The sequence below is a fragment of the Prenolepis imparis genome, unplaced genomic scaffold, assembly GCF_030444845.1.
Source record: "Prenolepis imparis isolate NDT839.2.m4 unplaced genomic scaffold, iyPreImpa1.0 SCAF_10, whole genome shotgun sequence".
Taxonomy (NCBI): Eukaryota; Metazoa; Arthropoda; class Insecta; order Hymenoptera; family Formicidae; genus Prenolepis; species Prenolepis imparis.
In genome coordinates, this window is record NW_028141168.1 from 1,263,466 (window position 1) to 1,280,145 (window position 16,680).

Consider the following 16,680-nt stretch of genomic DNA (forward strand, 5'->3'; position numbering starts at 1 on the left):
ACACTCGAAATCGGCGGAATCGACGTCTGAGGCGGGAAGTGGCTCGGGTTACGGCCGACTCATTCACGGATAGCCAATCACAAGACGTGATCGACATCCTACTTATAATGTAATTCTAAGATGTGTACAACGCGCGAGAGAGACAGGCAATCTTCATCCAAATCGTCGAGATGTAAATGCACACTTGTATTATGGTGTGGGCGAGGAAGAAACAATTCTAAGAGCATTTGAAGAGAATCCCCAGAATAGTGTGCGACGCGTAGCTTGGATGCTTGGTTTCTCGCGATACGTGGTGCTCTACGTCAAAACGGATTGCACCCGTATCATTTTCAGCGAGTACAACAACTTTTGCCGACAGATAGAGAACAGCGCATCTACTTTTGTGAAGGTATTTTAATTATCTTAATTTCATGTTTGAATTATTAAAAAAAATTTTTTTAGTTAAAAAAATATTAACAATTGCCGAAACACACGTAGGATTTCTCGCTCAATGCCGGCGGGATCAATTTTTTCCAGACCGTATTCTCTGGACCGACGAGGCGACGTTTACGCCAAACAGGGTATTTAATAGCCGAAATTTTTTATACTGGGCTGAAGAAAACCCGCACGTTGTTCGGCAATGTACGTTCCAGAATCGCTGGACAATAAACGTATGAGCAGGAATAATTGCGAACCGAATTGTAAGTAATAAATTTTTTTATTAATTAAGGAATTTTCTTTCGCAGCTTTAATAGATAATTTTCTTTCCATGATTTTCAGATCGGCCCTTATTTTTTCCGCCGCGACTAAATGGCGAAATTTATAAACATTTCTTGGAAAATGAGTTACCTGTTCTACTCGAGGATATTCCTCTCGACGTAAGAGCAGGTCTCATTTTCCAACATGATGGGGCACCTGCGCATTTTTCGCGTCAAGTGCGCGATTTTTTAAATGCGCACTATCACGAAAGATGGGTCGGTCGAGGTGGTCCAATTATTTGGCCAGCGCGATCGCCAGACCTCAATGTGCTCGACTATTTCGTGTGGGGTCACATTAAAGATTTAGTCGAGCACAGGCGTGATGGCACACAAGCAGAGATGCGAGAGGCAATTCTCGCTGCTTTTAATACCATCACACCGGAAATGGCGTATCGGGCTACGCGACATATCATTCAAAGAGCCGAATTGTGTTCGCACGAAGCAGGAGGTCATTTTGAACAACTTTTAAATTAAAATTTGAGAGTGGATTAGACCTACGGGGGATACCACTTTAAAAAAAATGCGCCATGTTATCTACCGCAAGGTGGTGTGGAAAAGATAACAAATTTTTTCTATGCCGCAAAGAGAGAGAGAGAGAGAGAGAGAGAGAGAGAGAGAGAGAGAGAGAAAGAGAGAGAGAAAGAATGTCATTGAATTATTATTAATTATTATTAATGTAAAATCTCAACAGAACATATCCGAGTACTATCGAGTGATTTGCATCAATTTCTTCTTTCTATGCATGCTGAATTTCGACGAGATGCACTGTAAATAATTATGTAAAATAAGATTAACAATAAATGTCGAATTACGCGAGAAATAATGGAAATGTTATACGTTTTCATTATTTTTCGTGTAATTTTACACTTATTATTATAGTAAATTTACGTATTTTTTTAATGATGCACATTGCTAAATATGATGTCGACGCAACTACAATGATTTTAAAATCGTAGAAAATAGTTTGTCAAAATTTTTCTTTACAAGAGAGAGGAAGAGAATGAGAGAAGTAATTCGACGCAAAGCTCCAGCTCATACGTACATTTACACACCCGTTGTCTTTTGTTGAACATCCCTGCTACCGCTTCGCCCCTCCTCCACCCCTCCCTCCCCCAGCAACGGCGTAACAATGGGCTGTCTCTTCTCGCCGCGCACACTAGTTGGCCGATCTTTAACAATTAATTTATCATTAACTATTGCGAATTTCGCAAAATGGTACAGGACTTTTCTACTCGGTTTGACCCACTCTACCTGTCTACGAGAGGTGATTCGCGAGTCACCGGACACCCTGTATATTAAATAAATATTGAATTTATAAAAAAACATATATTGAATAAATATTATATCCAACAACTCCCTCGAAGACTCGCTTCTTATCATTGTCATTATTTAGTGAAAACCCAGCAGCATTCAAAAAATGTTATAAAACACTCGCGAAATCGGCGGAATCGACGTCTAAGGCGGGAAGTGGCTCGGACTACGGCCGACTCATTCACGGATAGCCAATCACAAGACTTATTAGAGCGATTAATTACCGATCATATTAAGATAATTAATCAATATACCGTCGATATTAACCCTGGCACACTAACCCCGGACACTCCCCGTTTCTCTCAATTTTTCACGCCGGAACCACCACGCGTTTCCTTTCCTACTCTTCCGAACTATCCTCCCCCTCCCTCACACGGTCTCAATCGCTCTCCTTCCCCCTCCCCGCCTAATATAAAGTGTGGCGAAGGCTGCACGTGTCAAGAGGCGGAAGACCGCTGTAGCTGATGCTGTTGCCGCTGTAGCTGATGATGTTGCCAATGTTGCTATTCTAGATATTGCAGTAGCTGTTGGTGCTGAAGTATCTGTTGTTGATGCCAATTTTGCTTTTTCTGTTGCTGCTGTTATAGTTGTTATTCTAGCTATTGCTGACAGTGTTGCCGATGTTGGTTGAGTTTAATACCTTTAATTCTAAGGATAAAACTGCTCAACATTTCAATCCATTAATAGAAGTCGCCAAGATTGTATACAGTAATAAGAAGATTCAATTCATTATTATTAGAGTCAAGTACACGATATTCATTTAGTTTTAATTAACTTGTAAGAAGGATAAATGAATCACACATTTTATATTAAAGAATCAAGATATTTAACTCTACAATGTCAATGATGACACAAGAATTCGATTGTTATTTTCATATTAAATATATTTCATAAGTAATGTATAAATCTTCTTTCGAAAGAACAGCGATTGAATTAAAATTATTATATGCCGATGTCGCTTTTTCTGTTGCCGCTGTTACTGTTATTATTGTAGCTGTTGCTGACAGAGTTGCCGATGTTGATTGAGTTTAGAATCTTTAATTCCGACGGATAAAGCTGCTCAACATTTTAATCGATCAATAGAAGTCGCTAAGATGTGTATACAGTAATAAAATGATCAATTCATCGATTATTAGAGTCAAGTACACGATATTCATTTAATTTTAATTAACTTGTAAGAGGGATAAATGAATCACACATATTATATTAAAGAATCAAGATATTTAACTCTATAGTGTCATTGATGACACAAGAATTCGATTGTTATTTTCATATTAAATATATTTCATAAATAATGTATAAATCTCCTTTCGAAAGAGCAGCGATTGAATTAAAATTATTAACGAGATTATTGTTTAAATTAATTCAATGTAATAATCTTGTACGAGAAATCGTGTAATTAATTTGAAATTAATTATATCAAATATAAACAATTTACAGTAAAGTAAGATTAAGATTAATATATCAAAATTATAACATGATTATTGTTCATAAGCTAATTTGGGAGAACTAAAGTTCAAATATTAATTTTTAATAAAAGAGAGAATAACTATTTCTAAAGTAATAATCTGTCGCGGTTTGGGCGAATTATAATTTCCGCGCGCGAGAGTGAGGGAGAGAGAAGGATCGTAGATTCAATCACACACGGTTTAGAACAACGAACAAGTTTATTGTCTCATACACGAAAAAAAACAAAATACAAAAAAAAACAACTTTGAGATCGTGAAAGCGCGTGCAGCGAGGCGAGCGACTTCACTGCAGTTTCAAAAGACTATTCAAGGCGAGCGATCCTGAATACGCAAATTTCGAAGGCAATGCGATTAAGTTTCCGTGCTGCGAGCTACAGCCGTTTTTCTAATTACAAGCGAATTGTTCGAGAGTCGGAGACAATCTGGCTAAAAATTGCTTTAGCCCATCGGCAGTGGGAATTGTTATTTTGACCTTTTTGTTTGTCGCGCGCGGGTCTATCGCTTCTCGTTTGTCTAAAATTCACGCGATCAGCTGTTCGAGCGAGAGGGCAAGGCGTTCGCGTCGGTAGTCGACCCGTGTTTTCTATTTACAAACAGGCCGAGTGCTTGCCTCGGTCTGTCAGCTGTTTGGTTTGTTCGCAAAAAAAGGGAACCACGTATTCTTATCTTGGCGCCCAACGTGGGGCGAGCGTGGTCTATAGAAAACGAACACAGTCTATAGAGCCGAAGGTCCCGGGTTCGATCCCCGGTAAGACCAAAATTACATTCGCTCGTTCCTCCTCTCGGAAGGCAATGGCAAACCACTGAGAGTTGTTGTACATCTTGCCATCATCACCTTGCCTGTGCCTCATCGTATATTTGTTATTGGTGATTTCGTCATCGATGGTTTCCAAGTCTCTAAATTCCCTTCTTTCTCTTCTCTTTCTTCTTTGCTTTCTTGGTCCAATTCCCATACAGCACAGAACATTGCTTACATGTAACCATGGAGTAGATTGATGTTGGAAGGTATTTTACATACTCTTCCATCTCATCAGCTATTATTTCCCAAATTTGGGCATGTTTTGACTTAAATGTTTTAATTCCCTGTTTATTAGTTTCAATAATACTCGCTTTGTGCGAAATTATTATTAAAAAAAAAAGGGAACCACGTATTCTTATCTCTTCGCAAGGAAATAATCGATCGCGGTTTCTGATACAGCAATACCTGTGATTTCGAGATCAAGATCCTTATAATTTGTCTATTTTTAAATAAACTTTCTATAATAATGAGAGAGAAATAAATCAAACGCGTTATTCCGGTTTAAGGGGTTCGTGCTCGAACATAATCCAATGTTTATACATCTGAAATTAATTAAATTAAATTACTGAAAAACAGTTGAATGGAATTTTATTTATACATATATACTTTAATTTTATTATTTTATTTTGCAGATACGTTTATATGTATAAATACGTACATTTATATTTTACTTTCTTGTAAAATATTTTCTAAATGTTTCCTTCTTAAATTGTTTCCAATATAATTTGTGTAGTGTTTACTTATTGTAAAAAAAATATGAACACACGTAAAAAAAAACTTATTTCAAAATGTCACGGGTTGTTGCAAATCAAACAGCTATATTGCAGGATCTTCTAGAGAAATTTTAGAATGGCATACCATCAATACTTCTTCTAAACTGACTTCAAACGTAGAATTGTGTAAAATCACCGATGAAGAAGTTTCTTCATGTAATACAAACAGTTAATGATATGATTAATATATACCTATGTCAAAGATACATCTTCAGATCTTAATAATGATAATGATAATAATAATAATAATAATAATAATAATAATGATAACTCTGTTATAAATGATGAAATATATAGACCTAATAATGATTATGAATTAAATAAAGCATTAGCTACATGGGCTGTATCAAACAATATTTCTCGCACAGTTTGTAATGCATTATTAAAAATTTTGAAGCAATATACTTCGCACAATCTACCTGCAGACGCACGAACACTATTAAAAACTCCAAGAGAAACCCATATTTCAAAAATATGTGAAGGAGAATATTTATATTTCGGTTTTGATGATATTATTCAGAAAATCCTATTAAAAGATAATAATGCATATATTAATTTACTTATTAATATTGATAGTTTGCCATTAGCAAAATCTTCTCAAGCGTCATTATGGACCATTTTATGTTCAAATACTGTCAATAAGACAGTATATCTCGTGATGCATATTTTGGTTACAAAAAACCTACAGATTCTAATGTTTTCCTGCAATCTTTAGTCGACGATTTAATTAATTTTATTAATAATGATTATATTTATAATGAAAACGTAATCAAAATTAGATTGTTTGCTTTAATTTGTGACGCACCCGCTAAATCTTTTGTGCTATGTATAAAAGGTCATACCTGATTTTACAGTTGCACAAAATGTGTGATTAAGGGGAAATATATCAATGGTAGAGTTTGCTTTCCATATAGAAAAATATTTCCTTCTAGAAAAGATGAACTATTTTCCGCTAATGCTTATCAAGATTTTCAGATTCGACATTCTATTTTGAACAATATTCTTGGATTTTTGCCTATAAATAACACACCACTAGATTATATGCATCTTATATGTTTAGGCGTTGTCAAAAAAATTATCCTTCTTTAGCTAAAGGGTTCACTTTATGTACGCTTAAGTATCAGATCCATTAATAAAATATCACACTTATTAATTTTGCTGAAAAATACAACACCGAACGATTTTGTTAGAAAACCCAGATCATTAAAAGATGTCCAACAATGGAAAGCAGTAGAGTTTAGAAATTTTTTATTATACACAGGACCCATTGTATTGAGACATGTGTAAGACACTGGTTGATTTGATTTAAGAGCGTAGCGGTGCTCCGCTGTATACGTTTCTTTTAGTTCAATGCGTGGTAGACAGGCGGTGCGAGGCGTGTGAGAGTCAGTCTTTATCCATGCGCGGTTAAATCAAGACACACTGCTTATGATATACATACATTATATTGTTCGGAATTATTTAAGAGAGAATATTTATTTTCCCAGTCACTCCATACTTCCGATTATTTCGGCAATCTAACAAATTTCAGAAGTGGGATCTGAATCAAGATGTCGGACAAAAAGTCGTATCAAGATTTTACAATTATCAAATTGAAGGAATTACTTAAGAGCTTGAAATTGCCGACGACTGGGAATAAGGCAGAGTTGTTGGCTAGGATCGTGGCAAAGGATCCTGATGGTTATTATTTGACGCATGACCCTGGATACATTAATGAGACAGCGTGTGCGTCAGGTATGTCGAGCGTGAGGTGTCCGTGAAGTTGGCATATCATTTTCCAGCAGATCAAAAATAAAAGGCAGTTCTCATCGCATGCAGTCGAGTTCTATAGTTCCTGATAGTTTTTAGTAATAGTTCTGTTGATTTTATCCAAAAAAACACCGATCGAAAAAATGATCTGCTAACTTCCCGTAGCAAATCATTTTCTAGCAGATCAAAAATAGAGGGGAGTTCTTCTCGCATGCAGTAGAGTTCTATAGTTCCTGATAGTTTTTAGTAATAGTTCTATTGATTTTATCCAAAAAAACACCGATCGAAAAAATAATCTGAAACTCCTAATTTTGAATATAGAGGTGATATGCTGGCAGTATTTCGACAGTTCTGTTTGTTATGAAATAGTTCTCGTGTAGTTTTGGGTATGTACATTGTCTTTCCAAAGAGTTCTGACGGTGAGAATAATTTGAAAATTTTTTAAACAATTATTTTACCCGAAAAACTCCTATTTTCGAATATAGAGGTGATATGCTGGCCGTATTTCGACAGTTTTATTTATTATAAGATAGTTCTAGTGTAGTTCTGGGCATGTACATTGTCTTTTCAAAAAGTTCTGACGATGAAAATAATTAGAAAATTTTAATATTGTACAAATATTTTAAGACACGAGAACTATTTCATAATAAATAGAAATCTCGAAATACGGCCAGCATATCACCTCTATATAATTAAAAATAGAAGTTTCTCGGGTAAAATAATTGTTTAAAAAATTTTCTAATTATTCTCACTGTCAGAACTTTTTGGAAAGGCAATGTACATGCCCAGAACTACACGAGAACTATTTCATAACAAACAGAACTGTCGAAATACTGCCAGCATATCACCTCTATATTCGAAAATAAGAGATTTTCGGATAAAATAATTATTTAAAAAATTTTCAAATTAATCTCACCGTCAGAACTCTTTGGAAAAACAATGTACATACCCAAAACTACACGAGAACTATTTCATAATAAACAGAACTGTCAAAATAGGGCTAACATATCACCTTTATATTCGAAAATATGAGTTTTTCGGATAAAATAATTGTTTAAAAAATTTTCTAATTATTTTCATCGTCAGAACTTTTTGGAAAGACAATGTACATACCCAAAACTACACAAGAACTATTTCATAATAAACAGAACTGTCGAAATACGGCCAGCATATCACCTCTATATTCGAAAATAAGAGTTTTTCGGGTAAAATAATTGTTAAAAAATTTTTCAAATTATTCTCACCGTCAGAACTCTTTGGAAAGACAATGTATATACTCAAAACTACACGAGAACTATTTCATAATAAACAGAACTGTAGAAATACGGTCAGCATATCACCTCTATATTCGAAAATGAGTTTTTCGGGTAAAATAATTGTTTAAAAAATTTTCTAATTATTTTCATCGTCAGAACTCTTTGGAAAGACAATGTAATGTGAACTCTTTGGAAAGACAATGTAAATGACAATGTAATCAGAACTCTTTGGAAAGACAATGTAAATGACATACCCAATACTACACGAGAACTATTTTATAATAAATAGAAGTATCGAAATACGGCCAGCATATTATCTCTAGATTCGAAAATTGGAGTTTTTTGGGTAAAATAATTGTTTAAAAAATTTTCAAATTATTCTCACCGTCAGAACTCTTTGGAAAGATGTACATACTCAAAACTACACGAGAACTATTTCATAATAAACAGAACTGTCGAAATACGGCCAGCATATCACCTCTATATTCGAAAATAGGAGTTTTTCGGGTAAAATAATTGTTTAAAACATTTTCAAATTATTCTCACCGTCAGAACTCTTTGGAAAGACAATGTACATACCCAAAACTACACGAGAACTATTTTATATTAAACAGAACTGTCAAAATACGGCCAGCATATCACCTCTATATTCGAAAATAGGAATTTTTCGGGTAAAATAATTGTTTAAAACATTTTTAAATTATTCTCACTGTCAGAACTTTTTGGAAAAACAATGCATATGCCCAGAACTACACAAGAACTATTTTATAATAAACAGAACTGTCGAAATACGTCCAGCATATCACCTCTATCTTCAAAAATAGGAGTTTCAGATGATTTTTTCGATCGGTGTTTTTTTTTATAAAATCGACAGAACTATTACTAAAAATTATCAGGAACTATAGAACTCGATTGCATGTGATAAGAACTCCCTTTTATTTTTGATCTGCTGGAAAATGATATGCCAACTTCACGGACATGAGCGTGAGAGATGACGTACGAATCAGCAACAGTGTGATAAGGTCAAATCCGCAAGAAGATATTTCAAATATCAATTACTCTTACGAAGTAGAATTATTACGACGAGAAAGATTGTTATTGCAACGCTAAATTGATCTTATGCGACAAGAGAATGAGTTGTTAAGAGCTTCACCGCTGTCCACGCATGAAATTGAATATTCGCAAAAATCATCGGTGAACATTAAAATGGTCAGTGAACTTTTAAACGAGTACAGTGGAGTAGATCAAGATTTTACGAAATGGGAAGCGCAGTTACAGTTGTTGAAAAATAACTTATGAACTCAACGATAATTTAGTAAGTAAAAGTTTTAATTGGATCACGGCTTAGAGACAAGGCACTAACTTGGTTTCATTCAAAACCCGAATTATTAGGAATAACAGTGCCAGAGATATTGCGCGAAATGAAGTACGATCACCGTCCAAGTAAAATTGACTTGCGTAGGCAATTTGAGGAGCGAACATGGCAGCCAGGAGAAACGTTTCATGATTATTATCATGAAAAAATCATTAAAGCCAACCGAGTCCCGATACCAGAGGATGAAATCCTGGATTTTGTTATTGATGGCATTTCTGACTTACATCTGAAAAATCAAGCCAGGATGCAGAATTTTACATCTGTTGCAGACGTATTACGAGCTTTTCGGAAAATTACTATTTATCCAGATCAAAAAACCCGATCAAAGGCAACAGGCGACAAAAGTGAAGTTAAGATTAAAAATTCTAAAGGACAAACAAAGGAGGATGCACGCTGTTATAATTGTAATCAGTTTGGACATCTCCCTAACGAATGCAAGCGACCAAAAAGGGAAAAAGGTTCCTGTTATATTTTTCTTTATAAAACAAAACATAAGATATCAGCAGATATTTTACTCACCTCATATTTTGACGATGTCTGTTGTTCTTTATTGTAATCTTTTAACAAAGCCGAGAAAGTAGACGCCTGCTTTTTTATTTTGTTATCTTTTTGTTTTAATTTAGTATTCGTGATATAGTATGCACAATTGTTTCAATATTGGGATTTTTTTATCCCTCTTCGTGTTATCATAAAGTTAGTACCCCGATAATGCTGATTCGGAATCTTAAACCACCTTGGCTTTGCAACGGCACGAGACTGCAAGTTAAGCGTCTCATGCCTTACATCATACAGGCAATTATTCTGACAGGACCTGCAGCTGGTAAAATAGCATTAATACTAGGATACCCATGGTTCCCTCTCGTGGGATGCGGCCTTGCCGTGGCGAGAGGGCTCACCCTTTGCAAGAGGATAGTCTTGCAAGGGGTGCCAACAGCATCCCGTACCCGAATAACATCGGGTACATCAACTCCCCGAGTTCTGGGGAGTTTCCCCAGTCTCGGGGAGCCCTCCCATGGTGGGAGGAGGGGGCCCACTTCCCCTATAGATCTTCGGCTCGTATGTGGTAGAGGATGGCGACCTTGAATACAAACGCCCGGTGGCATGACACCGTTAGGGGTTGGACATTGCACGGCGCCTTTGGCGCTGTCCTCCCTCCATGCACTTGGAGTTCACGACGCCTGGTCGATGATCCGGGAGGGGAGATTGGGTTGTCGTGGGCTCGGTGTGTGTGTGTATGAATGTGGATGTATGCATGTATAGGCTTGGTGGGGCCAAAAGGACTTCAGCCCACCACCCTTGGAAGGACACCAAGCAAAAAACCAAATAAAAAACAACATGGAGCACAAGGAGAAAGAAAAGAACCTTACCGTCACAGAGGTACTCGGAGCCTCAGTGACCGGCGAAGAACCCACTATTGTCCCGGGTGGAGCTTTGTCGTCATCTAACTACGGGCCAAGTGAGGAGTGGATCGCAGGCTCCTCACTGGAACTGGCTACTGACGAAACTTTGGTAAACGTGGGCGGCGTTACTGCCATAATGGTGATGCGAGAAGGAGATACTCCGGTGAAGTTACCACCAGACACCGGAGAAGAGGCGATGGAGACAATGCCGGAAGTCTCTAATAAAAGGAAAAAGGAGTCAGACTCAGGATCTGACGATCAAGAGATACATCGCCCTAATTATAGTACGAAGAGAGGAGCGAGAAACGTCATCCAGTCAGATACTACTGACGAAGATGCTACTGAAAACCAAGTGGATTCGCAGATCTTATCAGCGAGAACGCTGAAAGAAGAAGGCAACTCCGAAGATATGGAGAATTCGCAGTGCTCCGACGGAGATAATAAGAAAACCGTCAAATCCAGGAGGGGCCCGGGTAGACCGGCTAAAAGGAAGAACAGAGTGAGACAGCTGGATACTCCAGAATTGATGAAGACCCTAAGAGGTACCCCAGAGAAATATGGAACAACAGAGTTCCATAACATGACAGCGGCTGGCATCGGCACCTTAACTATGGAATGGCTCGAGGAGCTAGACATAGTACGGGTTAAATCCGGCAAGCTACAAGGCAGCCTAAGCGGGAAAATGAAAGGCCACATAATAGGCATTAGAAATGCGGTGAGGACTCTAGTAGGTAAAGCGGAGGCGGTCGGAGACCCGGGTTTCTGGAGAGCTCGACACTCCAGCATAAATAAAGAACTGCAAGATCAGAAGAAAGAAGAGAATAAATATAAGAGAGATCGAAGCAGCGAATAAGAAGATAAAGAAGCTACAAGAAGAACTAGAAGTGGCAAAGAAGCAAAAGAAGAATAAAGGAAGAGGAAACACGCCTTCTCCATCTCCGCGAATGAGAGCTCCGGTTCAGAAAACAACTAAAGAACCCGGAAAAGTACAAACACCGAGATCATTAACGCCGGTAATGAGGCCACCTATAAGAGGTGTCTCAATACCGCTGCCTGAATATGACAACCCACCGGCTGAAGGTATATCGGAAAAGAGAGAGATAGACATGCAAATAGCGGCTCTAATAAGAAGAAAGAAAGAAATGGTAAGGGCAGCCGTAGAGGAAAGAAGCAAGGCCACCTACAGTCAAACTGTGAAGGTTATAAGAACCGAAGAGCCTAAAAAAGAAACTAGAGCACTACCGCGTGTTAAAGAGAATATTCAGATGGTGCCACCTAGGAAAGAGAGTAATAGAGTAGAGGAAACAAACTACGAAGAAGAAGAACCTAAATCTAGACCAGTCTATGAATGGACTACAATAGAGAGAGGTAGAAAAGGGAAGAAAGCAAGAAATAAAAGAGAAGAGGGAAAAGGTAGGGGCGAGTCACAGTCTCGATCTCGATCTCGCATGCAGACTGGACCCGCGAACCGAGCCCAAGAAGCGAAGAAAGAGACTGATGGAAGGGTGATTCCACGTAGGAAACCACCGAAAACCGCTGCAGTAGCCATCAAGGGATTCGACGAGAAATTCTCATACGCCCAAGCCCTGAGAACAGCTCAGGATAAAATACAACTCTCTGATTTGAAGATAAACAAATCGAGAGTCAGGAAAGCAGCAAACGGCGGAATAATCGTCGAAATTCCTGGACCGCAAGGATCAGAGAAGGCGGACAACCTTGCTAAAAAGCTTAGTGAGCTAATGAGCGGACATGCAGAAGTTACTAGGCCCACAATCAAAGGAGAAATCATCATATCCGGATTTGATGAGTCAGTAGCAGTAGATGACATCTATGAGACGGTTGCAAATATCGGCGGATGCAGGAATGAGCAAATTAAAGTCGGCAATATACGGAGACTACCGAATGGAAACAGCATGGTATGGGTACAGTGCCCAGTAGATGCTGCCATCCTGGTGGCGGAGAAGAAAAGACTGAGGATCCGATGGACCACAGCCAGGGTGGAGCTACTGCAGAAACGGCCCACCCAGTGTTATAAGTGTTGGCGGAAAGGACATATCCGTAATAATTGTACCTTCAAGGAGGACTACAGTAAGGTATGCTTTAGATGTGGTAGCAGTGGTCATCCCGCCAAGATATGTCGAGCTGAGATGAAGTGCAGGTTCTGTGCGGACAGGAAACTGAACGCCAACCATAGAGTCGGGTCTAACAAATGTAGCATAGATCATGACGCAAAGAGAGCTGATGTACAGCATGAAATTCGGGAGGAGTCAGATCGGAGAGCAGTGGCTGCATCTGTTTCTCACAATGATTAAAGTGTTGCAATGCAACATAAATCATAGCTGGGGAGCACAGGACATCATGTCCCAGCACATAGCAGAGAAAGAGATAGGCATCTGTTTGATATCGGAGCCCAGATACGTTCCTGAATCGCAACTGTGGTTTGCAAGCAATAATAAGAGAGCGGCAATTCATTGGAGGCCGGAACATCTGAAGAGAGTCTGCACATTATTGGGTAGAGGCGAAAACTTCGTCGCAGTCAAGTGCAATGATATTAGTTTTATATCATGTTATATATCCCCGAATATCGACCAGATGGAGAATATCTTGGAGCCCTAGATGAAATAGGAGACACGATCCGACAAATAAGTAGAAGTCTTATAGTTAGCGGAGACTTTAATAGCAAATCGACTCAATGGGGCTCCCCGTACACTAACAGAAGGGGAGAACTGCTAGAAGAGTGGGCAGCCGAGTTAGATCTGAGACTCGCGAATATCGGCGAGATACCAACTTGCGTAAGGCAACAGGGTACCTCAATAGTCGATCTGACGTGGACTACGGCAGATCTGATTGAGGAAATTACCTACTGGCGAGTAGAAACCGAAATTGAAAATTTGTCGGACCACCGATATATAGCTTTCGAGATTGGTAGAGAACCTATGCGACAGAGCAAGCATAGACAAGATCGAAAGTGGAATTTCGCAAAATTAGACGTGGAGATGCTGCAAATGTCACTAAACTGGGCATGCTCGGTGGATATCTCAGAAGAAGAGGCAATAAACACCGAAGGATGGCAGAAGTGGACTGAGCGCGTGATGCGTGAAGCTTGCGACGCCTCAGCGCCCAAAAGTAAACAGGCTCTGCCTAGAAAGAAAACGTACTGGTGGAACGACCACATTGCGCATCTAAGATCGGAGTGCAACAAAAAGAGAAGATCCTGGGTTAAAAGCAAAAGGTGGAATCAACCCGAAGAAACGGCAAATCGAGAAAGGGCATTCAAGACAGCTAGAAGTGCTCTAAGAAAAGAGATTAACAAAGCTAAAGCTGAGGCATGGCAAGAGGTTGTCAAAATAGTTGACTCTGATCCATGGGGCCTACCTTATAAGGTTGTGCTCAATAAATTAAGGAGAGCCACACCAGGACTTACGGAGATGCTGGAGGAAAAAACTCTGAACGATTTATTGGACAAATTGTTCCCAACGGGTCAGACCCATGATCCGAAGGAAGAATGAGGAGAGTTCGAATGGAACGAAGAGGACCGTATAATATACCGAGAGACTAAAGAGTCCATTAAGGACTGTGGTGGCAGTAGTGTTGCCCCAGGATTAGATGGAGTCAAAACAGTGATTTGGAAAAACATACCCGAGTCAATGATCGCCAAGCTGACACAATGTTTCAACATGTGTTTAAGTGAAGGCAAATTTCCAAAAGATTGGAAAAAGGCGCGCCTGGTATTAATACCAAAAGCGCAAACAGGGGAATCCCAACAACTCAAAGCGAGACCCATATGTCTTCTCAACGAAGTAGGGAAAATATTTGAGCGCATCCTAGTGAGAAGAATCACAAATTGGATGAAGGACGAGGAGACCGCTGAACTGTCTCCTGTACAATATGGATTCCGGGAAAGGAAATCTACCTGTGACGCGTTGATGAGGGTCAAAGAGATTATCGAGGAGTGTGTATCGGACGGAGGGGTAGCGGTAGCAGTTGCAATCGACATCGAGAATGCATTCAACTCAATGCCATGGCCAGTCATCAGGAATGCACTGAGAAGAAAGGGATTTCCAGACTACCTATGTAGAATAATCGATGATTATTTAAACGATCGATACATAGAGTACAAGGTCCATGAAGGCAAGACAAAGAGAAGACCGGCGGTCACAGCCGGAGTTCCGCAAGGATCCGTGCTGGGGCCGGTCTTGTGGAATATCGGGTACGATATTGTACTGAGGGCGAACCTGGAACCGGGATGTCATCTGTCTTGCTACGCCGATGATACATTGGTAGTGGCAACGGCAGATGACATTGAGACAGCAATTACGAAGGCCAACATTCAAGTAGCCAGAGTAGTCAGGAAAGTCAGGGAGCTCGGCTTAGTGATAGCAGCGAGTAAGACAGAGGCTGCTGCCTTCTATAAAAAAGATAGGCCACGTAGAATACCCGATATTATGATCGAGAAGGAGGCTATCAAAGTCGGCGGGAAACTCAAATACCTAGGTGTAATTTTAGACAGCCGCTTAAACTTTAAAGATCACTTTGAGTACATAGAAAACAAAGCGAGCAAGGTACTCAGATCCCTTGGCAGGATAATGCCGAATCTTAGAGGACCATCTGAAGCCAAGAGGAAGTTATTCGCCAATGTTATAGTATCTATACTAACATATGGCGCACCCGTATGGAGTGATGCATTGGTGGCGAGCAGGAAAATACAACTGTCCTTTCGAAGGTTACAAAGAACCCTAGCAATAAGGGTGATAGCAGCTTACAGGACAACGTCGTACGACGCTGCCACTCTGTTGGCTGGAACTGCCCCACTGTACCTAATAGCAGCGGCAAGAAAGAGGATGTATTTACGAATCCGCGACCTTCGGAATTTGGAAGACTGGAGTGCTGAGGAAGAGGAGGAAATAAAGGAAAACGAAAATTTCCTCATGAAGAGACAGTGGGAGCTGTACCTCAGCAACCCGGACAATCCGGGGAAGAGAACGAGAGAAGCCGTAATGCCAATATTTGCCAAATGGCTCGAAAGAAAGAAGGGTCACTTGACATTTCACCTAACACAGGTGATAACAGGACACGGTTGTTTTAACAACTATTTATATAGGATCGGCAAATCGGACACACCAGTGTGTGCTCACTGTAATACCGAAATCGATACGGCTGAACACACAGTCCAAGACTGTATAGCTTGGACCAATGAAAGACGGGACCTTATCAATCAGATAGGACCAGATCTGAGGTTTGAGATCATCCTGAGAAAGATGATAGAGAAGGAAGAATCCTGGAAGGCGATGACGAGTTTCGCTGAAACAGTCATGCGCGCCAAGGAAGAGGCGGAGAGAGAGAGGCAGAGAAGGCCTGACGGGGATGATACCCCATCAGTCTCGAGCGGCGCATAATAACACCACTCAAAGATGAAGGGGTACAAGTAGGAAGGCGAGAGCTCTCTGAGGTCGAGACCATGGGCACCATCAGCTCATGGTCTCATCCAGAATGGGAAGGGTTAGACAGGGGGTAGGTCGGGGGGGTAAATAAGGGGAATTAGGAGGGTGGATGGGTGGGATAGGAGTCTTGGGTGGGTAGGACGGGGGGGAATAGGGTGGGGTAGGGGGTTTTTAGGTAAAGGATGGGTGGATGGGCTGGGGTAGGTGTCTGGGGGGAGGGGGGTTTTGGGGGGGATTGGGGCTGGGGTTACGGGGTTGGGTGGATGCTTGGGGGGAGTGGGACGGGGGGGTGGGATGGGGTAGAGGGGGTAGGGGGGAAATAGGGATTTTCTGGCGGAGGTAGCTACCGGAAGGCGAGCGCGCGAGCGCA

The 16,680-nt window shown here is 40.0% G+C and overlaps 1 protein-coding gene across 2 annotated transcripts in view; it reads right to left on the bottom strand.

Annotated features, from left to right (window-relative positions):
• Positions 1 to 597: 597 nt before the first annotated feature.
• Positions 598 to 16,680, bottom strand: part of LOC145941602 (uncharacterized) — a 296,529-nt gene continuing 280,446 nt past the window's right edge. The window contains exons 5-6 of one of the 2 annotated variants that reach the window (XM_083047761.1): positions 1,780 to 1,906; positions 598 to 1,502 (exon numbers count right to left, since the gene is read on the bottom strand). In XM_083047761.1, the coding sequence (XP_082903887.1) occupies positions 1,782 to 1,906 (125 nt within the window). In that variant the 3' untranslated portion in view covers positions 598 to 1,502; positions 1,780 to 1,781. Of the gene's footprint in view, positions 1,907 to 16,680 lie in introns of both variants that reach the window. The other variant, XM_083047760.1, reaches the window with a different exon arrangement.